The sequence below is a fragment of the Dama dama genome, chromosome 15, assembly GCF_033118175.1.
Source record: "Dama dama isolate Ldn47 chromosome 15, ASM3311817v1, whole genome shotgun sequence".
NCBI lineage: Eukaryota > Metazoa > Chordata > Mammalia > Artiodactyla > Cervidae > Dama > Dama dama.
In genome coordinates, this window is record NC_083695.1 from 45881781 (window position 1) to 45896573 (window position 14793).

Genomic DNA, 14793 nt, shown 5'->3' on the forward strand with positions numbered 1-14793 from the left:
TTGGCCAGGGTATCACATGGAGCGGGTACATGGGACCATTTGGGAACTGCCAGTGCCACTGTCCACTGAACATGCATGTTCACATCCACGTCCACGTTAGGCCAATGCTCAAGCCAGAATCCTCATTACCAGTGGGTATCTCATGAGTTCTGCCAGATTCCACTTATTCAGGGCCATCCCCTAAGCTTCACTTGTTACACATTTAGGCCTCATTTGCCCACATATAAATCATATTTTGAGTGGTGGTCAGGACACAGTACTGGGTACTGAAACAAGTCTTTACTGTGTGGTTTCCACGTGCTCTTCAGGGAATTAATGCAGCCCTGTCTTCAGCGGTCCTCTCTACGTATGGACAGAATGTGAGCCAGAGCGATACCACCTCAAGGTTCTTCAGAGTTTCCTTATTTCATTCCACAAAAATATACGGAGCTCCTCTTGGGTGCATCTCTGTACTAGACCCACACCCTCTCATAGAGATGACAGAGAGATGGAGAAGCCAACTGGGGAGACCAATCACAGGAATAAAGGAGCAGGGTCCAATTTTTTAAATGCTCTGATGGAAAACTGAGAGATGTGGTGGGAAATGAGAGCCAGGGGACCTGACTTATGGTTGAACATAAACGGAGACATTTGTGAGGAAATGGCATTGAACCAGGGAGCTGAAGGTTGGGATGGAGATGTGAAGAAAGGAGGAGACAGGAGAGGAGAAGAAACGGCTGGCCAAGTGAAGGGTCACACGGCCACCATCACCTGCCATCTTCAGGGGAGACCAGAAAAGGGGATCTGTCCCCAGTTCCATGACTATCCAGCTGAGACTCCATCACTGTGCAAAAAGGGGCTCAAGGATTTGGACAGAAAGAGCTTTCCGTATTCGCCAAAGTGGAAGAGGGTCCCCGCAAGACCACCAAGAGCCAAAAGGAGAGTGCGTAGGATAACGTGATGGAAGAGGCAGGGCTGGGCCATGCAGAGCTCTAGGAGCCGTATTAGAGTGCTTGGTTTCCATGCCAGTGCACAGAAGGTTTTCAGGAGGTAACCATAGGAACAGGGGATGGGTGGGGGCAAGAAGTCCAGCTAGGAGGTTACAGGATAACGCTCATAATCTTACGGAGAAGTAGAGGTTGAGTGCCAGCCAGGGATTCAGGAACATGGCTCTCTTTTTAAATAGCACCGTTAATTCTGTATTTTAATCACAGGTGGCATTTTCTGCATTTCTATATAATAAGACACTTCTCTAAGTCAAACACTTTTGTGCTATTCTGGAGTGGAAAGGATAACCACTGCTTGTACTGGGTTAGGAGTCCACATTTTTGCCCTGCCACCTTTTTATAGGTGGCTGTTGACCATACCAGTCTCAGGCAGAGGGTGATCATCCACAATTCTACCTCTCCTGCTGAGACAAGGAAAAGTAAGGAAGAAATTCATTACAGGAAGGAGGCTTCCTAATCAGAGACTTTGTATTTTTCCCCCTCAGATGTTGCTCAACATTTGCGGTGAGGCTCAGGGTCTGGAGGGACTTCTCTCAGGAAATGAGCTCCAGTCTCTCATGATTGCCACGACGTGTCTTCGGGAGCACAGCTGCTACTTTTGGAAGGAGCCCACCTTCTGTGTGCTGAAGACCATCTCCAAGGCCCAGAATGTCGGCGTCATCCAATACCTACAGGGTATGTCCCTGGGAGACCAGGGATGGTCTGTGGGCACACTTTCTAGAATAAGACTCTGGGATGCCCTGGCAGCATTAGCATAGATTCCAGGGATCAAAAAAGAGATGAACAAACAGGGTTTTCACTGATGCCCAATTATGCCTAGTAGGTGACCCTATATTACTTAGGTCCATTCACGGCAGGGCTTTTACTGTTCATTTTGATGATCCATTGGAAGGGAGGGGGAAGGGCAACTTATTTACTATACATACTGTCAAACACATACTATGCTGAGCTCATTTGTATATTATCTAATTTTTTGAGCTAGATATTGATGAGTAATGCCATTTTGTAGTGAGGAAACATGATTAAGCCTAATAGAAGAATTTGCCAAGGCTCCCAAGCTAGTGAAGAAGAGGATCACATATTAAACCCGAGATGCCCAATTCCAGTGCCTTAGGTTCTGCTCTGGACAGTGTGTGTAAAAGTTAAGGACTTAGATTCTGAGGTTAGACAGCCAGGCTGTGGGCTCCTGCCCTGTCCTCCTAGCTGAGTGACCTTCAGTACTTTACGCCTGTGTGCTTCAGTTCCTTTGCCTGTAAAATGGAGATAACAATCCCGCTGATCTCAGTGGATTGTTGTGATGCATTAATGAGTTGGCATATTTGAAGCCCTCAGACAGTACCTGGCAGTGGATGTCCCATTGGTCAGCATCCCAGCATCATTACTTGGCTGTGATCAAAGGTTGTACCCTGAGGGAATCAATGCTTTAGCTGTCCCAGGACTTCCCTTAGCATTGTCTGTCTCCCAAGGACTCAGGTAATGCTGGGAAGCACGGACACCACTGTGGCCTGCAGCATCTTGGGAAAATGTACTGGCCTCCTTTCAGGTGCTGGCCCACCGTGGGGCAGGGAGGGAGGCTCTGCAAGGATAACTTGAATGAGTAGGTTTTAATAAAAGTCTTCAGCTGACCTTCCCACCACCGTTGTTCAGCTTCACCAGCTGAAGTGCCTCTTAGGAACACAACCATCCATCTCTTGGGTTAACTCCAAAGGATCTGAGCCTGCCAATGTGACCTGCTTGTCCACAAGCACTTGTCCTATGACTTGTCTTCTTTCTGGGACCTCTCACCCCCTCTTAAGTCAGGGGGTGAGAGCTGGGCACACACAAGTCCCCCCTCTTACTGTAACTGATCCCTGGGATGAAACATCATCCCCAGTTTCATGACTGAAATTTGCCGATGAAGTTATGGTCCAGTGGTAATAGTGTAGGGCTGAGCCAGGCCTGAGGTGCTCAGCAACCCATGCACCCCTCACAGACTAACTCCGCACAGGAGTTTCTCGGAGACCCCTGAGAAAAAGCTGCCTGCCTTGCTGGCAGGGGTCTCTCACTGTAGTCATTATTCTCAGCTGGAAAAAAAAAAAAAAGCCATGTTATGGAGAGCTAGTCACCTAGAGTCCTGTGCCCAGGGCCCCTGCAGGGGAATGAGTATTTTCCATGGGCCTATAGGCTGAGGAGAAGGCCAGGAAGTGAGGACTAGGCTGGTGTTTCCCTGCCAAGCCAGCAACTCTCAGTGCTTCCCTGCCCAGCATGCAGTCTTGAGATCATGTCCTTGGCCTCACAGGTGAGGGACTGAACATGCCTTATCTCAAATTTTGGGAGGTACTTTTCCTGAACACTGGCGTGGCTTTCCTGGCATTCAGAAGAGGCTTCTCCTAATGAAAGAGTCCTAAAAACAGTGATCCATCAAAATGCAAACCCAATGGCATCTTTCTGCTGACTCAGTTCTTCCCCTGGCTTCTCACAGCTCTGGGGTAAACAGTGCATTCCATAGCAGGCCACATACCAGCTGGACCATCTTCTGCCCTCTACCTTGTGGAACACACTTCCGGGCTCCAACCCTCTGGATTCTTTAGCAGCTGAAACACACCATCTTTTTGCCCTTCGTCTTCCCACGTGTTCATATATCCTTCCCTGCACTTTTCATCAAGCTAATTTCTGCACGGCATTGCTTCCTTAAGGTCTCCTGTGACACTCAGGTCTTGTGTCTCACATCTTGTTATTTAATGGACCTGGATCCCTCTGCATGCTGGGAATTAGGGGCAGAGGGCTAAGAGACTTTCATCCTCTTCCTTTTTTACTTTCTTTCCATCTGGGCCCCAGAGCGTGGCTCTCAGGATGACACTTTTCAGAGAGGAGGCTTCTTCTTGATCCAAAAGTCAGCAGAAGTGTTTTGGATGAATTGTTATTCACATCTTGACATACAATTTAAAGTCAGGTGGGGAGGGAATGACCACGGCAGCAAAGCTATTGTCTCTGAACTCAGCATGGGTGTGTTTCCCCCTACAGCCATGGACTGCATCAAGATCTCCCTCCAAAACCTCTCCAGGCTCGTTGACACCCTCCCCGCTCCTGAGGTGAGCGAGGTAGTGAGCCTCATCTTGGGCTTTGTGAAGGACTCCTATACCATCTCCTCAGCTCTGTTCCTGGAGTTTGAGACGGGGGAGGGCTACCCTCTGCTGCTCAAAGTGTTACTTCGGTAAGTGGCTGTGCTTGGTGGGAAAGAAACAGCGGAAGCTGAGGCCCTCAGAATCATATATGGTGCTCTGGAGAAAGATATTGAGGCTTCTCACAATGCCTTCTGAAATACAAATCTCCACAGATGGTGTCCAGAGAGACTTTTATTGCAAAAGTAATACAATGTGCAGCTGAGTTTGAAGCTACTTCTTTAGGAAACCAATGGGTGATCTCAATAATAGTTTTACCAAGTCCATTTGGTGGCATGTACTGCCGGCATGCCTGCTGCTCTGACAGTCACCTGTCAGGGTCTACATCCTGTTTGGAAGGCTTTCTAGGATGGCTGTGATGAGCTCTGCCAGTATGATGAGGGGCAGGAAGTGCCCACAGATCAGCAAACACCAGGACTAGCCCTCTACCAATGACTGGTAGAAGCTGATGGATATACACCCAGCAAAGTTGCCCCTTGGGTGGGATAGCTCTACTTTGCCTTCCAGAGTCCCCAGGGGGACTAAGCTCCAACTGCTCTTGCTTGGTAATGTTCCTGTGCTGGTTTCCTTCCATTCCCTGTCTCAGAGGGCCTTTCCCCTACTATTATTCTCAAATTATTCATCCATGGGAAACACACAAAGATGTGACTCAGCAAAATCTGGACTAATTTCCTCCACTCTGAATTGCTATGTCCTCTTCAATTTGGGTCCAGGGATTGGATAAACCAAGGGATGGAAGTGAAAGAAACTTGGGGATGGCCCAAACTCTTCCACTGGTTATGGGGAAGCTCTATAAGGGCAAAGCCACAAAAATTCCCTTGGCTTAGCTCTGAATACGAGCAGCGTTGCTTATCTGTAGGGTGCAGATTACCACTGCGCTTTACAGATTTTGCTACAGTCAGGCTTTTAGTCTAGAGGGATGACTCGGATAGGGGACTGAAATCCCAAAGGAATGGAATTAGATGACAACATCCAGAGGACCTTCCTCCAAAGGCACACACAGAATGAATGTCTCTATGTGCTTAGTCTGTGAGACTCAGACTTAGTCTTAAACAGACTCAGTCATGTCTGACTCTTTGTGACCCCATGGACTATATAGCTCACTGTAGCTGTCCATGGAATTTCCCAGGCAAGAATACTGGAGTGGGTTGCCATTCCTTTCTCCAGGGTATCTTACCAATCCAGGGATGGAATCCAGGTCTCCTGCATTGCAGGCAGATTCTTTACTGCCTGAGCCACCAGGGAAGCCCAAGGAACGTCTCTACAAGAATGCCATATTTTACACAAGTCTGGACCAGCACTGACTGGTGACTGCTACCATGGATGTCTCTGTCATAGCAGTTCCTGAATATCTCTTTGGTTAAATGGCTGGTTGGTTTTCCCCAGACTTCTTGTGGAAGGCAAGAGGGAAAATAAACTGTTCCGGGAATGTCAGAAAAGACCCAAATCGGCTCATTTGTTTTCCTTTCTGCCTTAATGGAAGTCACACTGCAAACACTTTTACCCTTGACATGACAATGAGACCATTCTCCATGAGAAGAGCAAGGCAGCCCACTACACATAAGTAGCTGAAAACGAAAGAAATACCCACCCTTGAAATAAGCATGAAGAAATCTAATAAAGTCCAAGTATTTCCCATGGGGTTTGTATTGTTGCTCTTCTGAAATATCAAATCTCTCATTTTGGGAGTGCTTCTGCCCTGTCGGTGCCTGAAGCCCATACATTTTTGGAGTCCTACCACAGAAAGCAGCTCTCCTGTGAGCAGATGCTGTGGCTCTTCACAGGTTTCTCTGTATTGTATCTCTGCAAGTCCTTAGATCTAGGGCTGATACTTGCAAACAGAGTGACTTTTATCCACCCCCCCCCCCCACCCCGCCCACCGCCATGCCTTCTGGTGCTAAACTGGTGGAGATCTTTGGGGTCATGCCAAGCACTGTGATCTTCATTGCCTCTGCCTCCCTGTGAAGAGCACCTTGAGCAAACCTGGCTGTTCTGTCCAAGACATCCAGGGAGCTGGTCTCGTCTGTCCCCACAGGTACGATGGACTGACCCAGAGCGAGGTCGACCCCCACCTGGAGGAGCTTCTCGGGCTGGTGGTATGGCTGACAACCTGTGGGAGGTCAGAGCTGAAGGTGTTCGACAGCATCACTTACCCACAGCTGGAAGGCTTCAAGTTCCATCACGAGTCTTCTGGTGGGTCTCTGGGCGTCTCTGGGTGCCTTGTGCCCTGACAAGGCTATGCAGATCATTTCCTGACTCTCTGTGCAGAAACAAACATGTGGCACCTGTCAGTGACTCAGTAGGGTCTGATTCTGTCATGCCTTTGGGGGATTACCTATGTATTTAGAATCTCTCCTTTATACATTTTCCCAAATGCCCTGGGTGAGACTTAGAGGAAATGTTTGCTCAAATAATGGAGACAGTCTATGATTTCCATTCTCACCTCTGATGTGACTTACTCTGTGACATCTGCTTGTCTAACAGGGGCTGATGGCCCTGGAATAGCAACCCAGGCTCAGAGTCAGTGCCTCCTTAGTTCTATGATATTTTGATTGATTGATTTACTGATGCTTCTGTCCAGCAGCCACTCTGCACCATGCTGGAAACCATGGTGAACAGGCCACGTGTCTCTGCCTTAAAGATGCTCTACAGAGACTGTCACATAAACTCCGAGCTATAATCTATTCAATAACTGGCTGATAAAATAAGAACAGAGGTGACACTAGGGGTGAGGTTTAGCTCTGCCTGGGTCAGTCAGGAAACTGTACAGAGAGTCTCATTCAAGAGAGGTTTCAAGGCAAAGGATGGGTGGGCCAGGAAGGAAGGAGGGGGATGAAGTGGAGGGTAAAAAGCTGTGGGGCCAGTGTAGGAAAAGCCACTGGATGTGACTCCAGCAGACACACAGGGCAGTGTGTGGATTAGAGAGGAGTTTCAGAAACATTTCGAGTGTCTGAGGCAGAGAGAGCTGGAAGTGGAGAGTTCTGTGAGGAAGTGTCTCAAGGGCAGGATAGAATGAGACTTGACCTTGTATCTGGAGAGAAAAAGGGGGATGGTCTTTTTATTTAACAGCTTGTCTAGAAATGAAACTGACTTTGCTTAGTAATCTTTAACATCATTTGATTTTAGCTAATTAAAACCAGTCCTCCAGCCCTGTGCTGCCCAATGGAAATATAATGTGAGCCACATTACATAATTTTAAATGTTCTAATTACAAAATTGAAAAAATTAAGAAGAAACAGGTTAAATTATTTTTCATAATATATTTTCTTTAACTCTATATAGCCAAAATATTTCCATCAAAAATGTGATCATACAAATAACCATTAATGATTTTTTTCATCGTGTTCTTTTCTTTGTGCTATGTCTTAGAAATCTGACGTGTATTTTTAACTCAGGCACGCCTGGGTTCACAGTAGCCACATTTCAATGCTTAATTAGCCAGCACATCTTGGACAATGCAGTTCTAACCTTACTCATACCTTATGCAGATGGCTTCTCTGGACTTGTGATAGATATTTACTACAGGAATTAGAAAGTAGAAATTTTAAATGGCAAATCCTCGTGATAATTCGACCACATATTTCTAAGCATAGTCAGGAGAAATGGCTTGCAGGATGATTCCTTTTTGCATCTTCAGGGGTGACTGTGAAGAATCTTCAGGCATTTCAAGTCCTGCAGAATGTTTTCCACAAAGTCAGCGACCCCATCCTCTGCACCAAAGTCCTGTCATCCATTAGGACCATGTGGACCTGGAACACCCGCAACTTCTTCCTGCTGGAGTGGACCCTGCAGCCCATCTCGCAGTTTGTGGAGATCGTGCCCCTGAAGCCGACCCTAGTGCAGAGGCACTTCTTCCAAATGCTGGAGGCCCTGGTGTTTGAGCTGCGTTACGTGCCCCATGAGATCCTGCGGAAGGTGCAGCGCCTGATCCAGGAGAGCCCGGAGTCGCTCTGTACCCTCGTGGCCCTGCAGAGCATCCTCAGGATTGCCGGTGGCGACCCGCTCTTCACTGACATCTTCCGGGACTCGGGGCTTCTGGGTCTGCTGCTGGCCCAGCTGCGGAAGCAGGCCAAGATCCTGAGGAAGTCAGGTGCCTCCCTGGAGCGTCAGGAGGGGAAGTAGGGAATGGGCCGGGGTCATTGTTAGCTGGGCCTGGTCTGTGTGCCAGCCTCACCACCCATCAACATAACAGAGAGAAGTGAGTGTGCAAGAGTCGCCTGGTGCCATGAAGGTTAGAGAGAGTACCCTTGGGATACGTGGCTTCACAGAGCAGGCAGCCTCCCTGTTTTCTGTAACTTGCTTGCTCTTCCCCACGATAAGTTGAGAGGGCTAGGTGTAACTTTAAGCCAACCCATGGGCTAACTCAGGCCTGATGAGTTCTAAGCTATCAGATACCTCCTGCACCAGTTATTGTCTGCCTGCGTAGATGGGTAGATGGGGCAACAACACGACGGGGCCTCAGGAATGCAAAAGGGAAAGGCCTGAAGAGAGGCCTGAAGCTCTGGGTGGGAGAAAGGTGTGGGATCAGCTCTGGGGTCTACTGGAATATGGCCACCCTGCTCACACGGTGCTGTAGGGCCCAGTGATCTCCCACTCGGAACAGAGATCAACAACCAGGGCCTTGCTGGCTCAGCTTGCCCCTCTAAACTTGGCCACACTTTTCTGTGCCCTGCTGGGTTGTATACCCATGGCTTCTTGGCAGCATCCCCTCACCTCTGCCTCAAGAGTGCTGGCCTGATTCTTTTCCTGCCTAACCATGCCCCATGTACATACCTTGGATTTTTCTATAAGCCTTCCAGGGGACTCTGATGCAATTCAAGTTGGAGAGCTTCTGATGTAGGGATTGTAGGGTCACATCTTACAAGTTGGGATGCACACTCCTTTACAATGGAAGCATGATATTCATCTTTCTTTAAGAAGATAGACAGTGGACATGTCAATGGACATGAGTTTGAGCAAACTCCAGGAGACAGTAAAGAACAGGGAAACCTGGTGTGCTGCAGTCCATGGGATCGCAGAGTTGGACATGACCTAGTGACTGAACAACGACAACAGAGGATAGAAAAGTAATAGAATTGGAGATTTGGGGCCATATCACATGTACTTAATTTTTTTTTTCATTGTTTCTTAAATATGGCAGGAAACAAAGAGTTCAATCCTGGAGTTCAAGATACAGAAAGAGAACTGACTTGTGTGATGCTGAAAACTGTGGTCACGCTTCTGAAAGGGTCAGTTAGGAATGCAGGTGAGAATGGTACCAAATTCACATTGTGACTGCTTGGGGAAACACTGACTATTTCCTGATGATTTATGTCAGTGTTCAAAGGCTATATCCAAAGAATAGCCAACACTATGGCTGTGGCTAATGTCCATTTACTGCTTTATGTCTGGTGATCATCAGTAAATTGGTAGACACATCAGTTGACACTTTTTACTGTTTAGGTCGCTAAGTAAGGTTGTGAGTCAAAGAGTTATCTTAAATTTATGAGACCACAGAAACCCCATTTCTCTCCAGTAAAATCTTTTAATATCCTGCTGCACTGATTATAGTTGCTTTTATAAGAAGATTTGAATTGTAAAATATTGTCATCATTTTTAGAGATATAATTTGATGTGCTTCTAGCCCATGATGGATTTCATAGCTTCATTCATTAAAAAATAATTTAGCTTCCTGAGATCACGTGGCTCCCATGGTTAAAAATACATGCATGTATGTTATACTATGAAGCAGATGCATCAAAAAAGTGACATGAGTGGGTTTGGTGATCTGGTGCATCTTTACCTGGGGCCCTCACAGTCAACTATACCAACTGTGAATGACTATTTCATTATGGGAGAGCATCTCTAATGTGAGACTATAAAAGATTTCCTGGAGGTTCTGGTTAAAAGGGAGATACATATTCCTAGGCTCCTTCCCAGAGATCTAATTATCAGGTCAAGGTAGAGCCCAGAAATCTACTTTTAAACAGGCCCCCTAGGTGATTCCATGTAAGGAATACTTGGCCCATAATTGGGAAATCCTGCTTCATGGAGTTGACCAGCTCAAATCTACATCATGCCATTTGAATCATCCAGTTACTTCCTGGTTCTTATTCTACATGTAATTACTCCAAAGATCAATCCTGGGGATGAAATTCTTAAGATTACTTTTAAACAAAAAACATACCATTAGCCAAATTTCTTTGATTCTGCTCCCCCACCATCCCAAGAAACTGCCTATGAATTAAATTCATTCTTAATTTCTGGCTTGCTTTCAACAAGACTTTAGGCAGAGATAAGAATTGATAAGATAAGAATTGCCCTCAGACGGTAAAGCATCTGCCTACAATGCAGGAGACCCGGGTTCGATCCCTGGGTCGGGAAGATCCCCTGGAGAAGGAAATGGCAACCGACTCCAGTATTCTTGCCTGGAAAATCCCATGAACTGAGGATCCTGGTAGGCTACAGTCCATGGGGTCGCAAAGAGTCGGACAAGACTGAGCAACTTCACTCACTTCACTAGATTAGGGAATTATGTGGAAATAAGTGTCAGAGGTATGTCCAATTAAAGTTTATATTACTTAGAAAAGGGGGGGGGGGAGCGTGGTTTCAAAAGCAGAATTCTCACTAGAGAAGTAAGCGGATTTTTAAAAATTCTCAGCTACATAGTTTCTCTATTCCTCTTCTTATTTTAACAGTAAGTATTGATTTTGAAAAAAAAAAAAGTTTCTAATGGGTGGAAAAAACACATATATATGTAGCCAAACAAACTTGGAAATTGTAAAGAAAAGCTGTCCTTATAATTGAAACTAAGGTGCCAAGGCACCCATCACTCTAGCAATACTGTCTGTCTGGTCCCCAGTTGTCCTGAAAGACCACGGCATGGTGCCCTTCATCAAGATCTTCCTGGATGATGAGTGCTACCGGGGAGCCTCACTCAGCATCTTGGAGCAGCTCTCAGTCATCAACGCCGAGGAGTACATGAGCATCACTGTGGGCGCTTTGTGCTCGTCCACTCAAGGGGAAATACAGCTGAAACTGGATCTCCTGAAGGTGATGTCATGTCCTCCCTTGTGATAGGCTTTCCTATGGACATGCAGCAAGTGATCGGCATTTGCCCGTGCATTCATTCCTTCACTTGGTCACTTATCATACAGGTAGAGTAGTACTAGCTGCTGTCACAAATAAATCCCACCTACTCAATAGCCTGGCACATTAGAGGTTTCTTACATACGGTCCAATCAGTAATTGGGAGGAATGTCATTCAGGGACTACTGTCACCTAGGCATCTAATCCAGTCAGCAGACAAAGGAAGGGAGAGCAAAGAAAATGGCACACATTCTTTTTCTGGCTTAGAACTGGTGCGTGTCCAATTTTCCTTGGGCAGGATTCATCCGGATGCATGAGGTGCCAGGAAATGTAGCCCTTGGTTGGGCAGTTACTTCTCAGCCACACTGTAAAGTATGGAAGTGGAGCCCGAATCAGTGGTGGCCAAGCTGCTGCCTTGTTTAATTGCCCAGCCTTTAGTGAGCATCTATCAGTTACCAGGCCTGATGCTGAGTGCCCAGGACACACAGTTGAATGAAACTCAGCCTTTGCTAAGTGGTAGCTCTAGACCAGGACTAATATTAAGTAAGCAATCATGGTGATGCAGCATGGTTATGCCCTGGTAGATGCTGAAAGCAGGCTGCCATGGGAACAGAGAAGTAGAAACCAGCGTTGCCTTGCATGTTTGAGGAAGGGTCACAGAGGAGCAAACGTCTGAACTGGGAAGAGGAAGCCAAAGGCAGTCAAAAGCACAGGAACAGTGGTTATACAAGGAGAAGTCAAACTAGGGTGTCACCTTTGGACAACAAAGAAAAGCATGTATTTTTGTTTTTATAATATTGTTAACCATCATCAAATTGTCGTAAAATAGTTAAAGATGATAATAAGTATCATCAGCCTTACAGCTCTCACAATTTTCTTTCTGTTCCTGCTTTTCCATTTCTTTTGTCTGTGGGGGCTTATACCTTTAACTAAAATACCCTATCTTTTGTTTATGGCTGTTTAAAAGAAAAGCAGACTGAAATGCAAATATACCCCAGGGAACTGATTTGGGGACCTATCACATCTATGTGCAAAAGAACCCTGTATGCAATACACACTCCTGTTTCATTACCATGTTATACTGGATCACTGGTGAATTGTGTATAACACAAAGTTGCTCTCACTTCCAAAATTAAACCCTCAACCATATTTAGCCATGACTATCTCAGTACAAAGCCATTTTAACAGTTAGAGAACGACATTTAGTTTATTTTACCTACTTAATTTCTCAGCAAAGCCAGTGTCAGGCACTGATGTAGCTGTGTTCATGTAATCTGATGACCTAAGCCTGTAGAGCTCACCTTAGCCAATGTGTCAGGAGAAGACCACCCAAAAGTGACATTTTGACTATAGTTATTGTGCATTTCATAGATGACAAGAACCAAAACAGTGATTTAATCACAGAGTCAAAAAGTCAGTGAAGGTAATGGAACAAAAAAGGAAAGTTAAAGGTCTTTTGAAAGATACTGGAGTTCCATGGTTATGTGAAGTAACAGGTCTGAAGGGAGCATGTAGAGGGGAGATTAAGGGAGAGAGATAGCAAGAATTAATGAGAGTTTATAGTTGGAAAGCACCTTGGCTTCATGTGGTCCAGTCCTGATGCGGCAGTAGAGACAGACCTGGAGAGATTCTAATACTCAAAGATGAAGTTAAATTTGAGTCTAAGACTAGTGACTAAAAATTTGGTGATCTTTTCTCTTCACCATGCTCTTTGTTGAATTTTTTTCTCATATGTCTCTGTTCACCTTAATTTGAATGAGGGACAGGGAAGGCAGGGAGCAAGGGAGTCAGGACTTTGATTTTCTATTGGCTGAATAATTGGAATCCCTAACTGTACCTGGCATTTTCACATTTATAGTCAAACAGATCCATGGAGAGGAAAGTTTTGGAGAGTACAGTGTTTTTGTGTCTATTACAGAAAAACTCTCTGCTTTGCTCCAAAGTTCATCTTGTTTATCTGATAGCCCAGAGGCACCTTACTGGAGTGTCAGACCTTCGGTAATAAGACTGAATTTCCAGAATTAGCAATGTGAAGCCATGGTGTTTTACAGATTCAATATCATTTCAGTATCACACTATCAAGAGAGTATATTAGGGATGAATACTGTGTGAGCTTTTTTAACACAGTCATACCCTGGGCTTCCCTCATAGCTCAGTTGGTAAAGAATCCACCTGCAATGCAGGAGACCCTGGTTTGATTCTTGGGTCGGGAAGATCCTCTGGAGAAGGGATAGGCTACCCCCACTCCAGTATTCTGGCCTGGAGAATTCCACAGACTGCATAGTCCATGGGGCTGCAAAGAGTCAGACACGACTGAATGACTTTCACCTTCACTTTCACCCTGCGCTCAATGTGCTGTCTTCTTCCTGGGTACCAAGTTACTGCTGGGCAGTGGGGAGGGTGCCTGGAGCCTCCATGGCTCTTCTGGGGCCAGGCTGATAACACACTGAAGCTCTGGTGGGTTGTGGGGAAGGATTGGGCCCCAGAGCCTGTTCCAGCCTTGCCCACCATCGAGTCCTATGAGCAACTAGCCAACATTTGCTGGAATCTGATGTGAGATAGGCCTTTGTTCTAAATCACTTTGGGAACCCCTTGGGAAACAAAGATGTAAAATTAGTTCTGGATAGATTCCCCTTTTTGGTCGCTAAGAGTGTGCCTGCTCTGTGCCTGCAAAGTGGGTCAGATGTAGAATGAAGGGGAAGTGATGGAATGTGGGGACCTCAAAGGCAGGACCTTCCACCCCACCACCTGATAAAGGTTTGCCATCTCTGAAGTATACTCACATCATGGTGCCACCCTTGCTTCCTTTCCCTGAGAATTAGCCAGCTGCTGTGGAGGAGAAAATTCCTCCAGAAACATGTGACTTAAGGCAGTTGCTTCCAAAAATCCAGTGGTGCTTCCATACCAATACAGAAGCACATGTGACTTCACCACCTAATTCTGGCAAATGATAACCGAGTTAAAGAATAATGTAAGCAAATGAATTTCCTCTCCACGGCCAGTGGGACCATGATTGGGTTATGCACAAATTCAGATTGATTTGCTAATATACATTTAGCTGTTCAACTCTGAGCTTAATTGCATTACCTCACCCGTCTTCCAGCATGACACATGGAAAATTATGAGGAATAACAAATAATAGAATGTGAAATAAATCCTGTTAGTCCTAACATAGTTAGCGCTTTGCAGCAGACATCCATTTTATAGATTCAAGCTGGAGGAATACTAACTCAGAGACGATGACATGGTAACTGAGTTAAGGAGGAGAAAATGTGCTTAACGCTGACCTTTCTTGAAATGTGTCAACCCTAGCCTGATTACTTTGACTTCAGCTGATTAAATTTACTCCCTTCCGCAGACTTGCAAGCCTAGGTGATGCATTATCATGCAAAGTTGAATGACAGTAATGGAGACCCTCCTCCTAGGCCCCCAGTTCCTGACAAATCGTTTCCCGAAGTAGCGCAGTATTTATTTTCCTTTATGATAGAAATGTTTCTCTTTAGTTGCTATGAAATTAAGTCTTTGTAATTAGATTTTGGACTCTTTACTTTATGACTCTGCAAATATGAAATTAACCC

The 14793-nt window shown here is 45.8% G+C and overlaps 1 protein-coding gene across 5 annotated transcripts in view; it reads left to right on the forward strand.

Annotated features, from left to right (window-relative positions):
- Positions 1-14793, forward strand: part of WDFY4 (WDFY family member 4) — a 255678-nt gene that overhangs the window by 33932 nt on the left and 206953 nt on the right. For 4 of the 5 annotated variants that reach the window (XM_061161999.1, XM_061162000.1, XM_061161997.1 and 1 more), the window contains exons 6-11: positions 1472-1661; positions 3990-4179; positions 6183-6340; positions 7785-8237; positions 9288-9392; positions 10989-11179. In XM_061161999.1, the coding sequence (XP_061017982.1) occupies positions 1472-1661; positions 3990-4179; positions 6183-6340; positions 7785-8237; positions 9288-9392; positions 10989-11179 (1287 nt within the window). The remainder of the gene's footprint in view (positions 1-1471; positions 1662-3989; positions 4180-6182; positions 6341-7784; positions 8238-9287; positions 9393-10988; positions 11180-14793) is intronic. The other variant, XM_061162002.1, reaches the window with a different exon arrangement.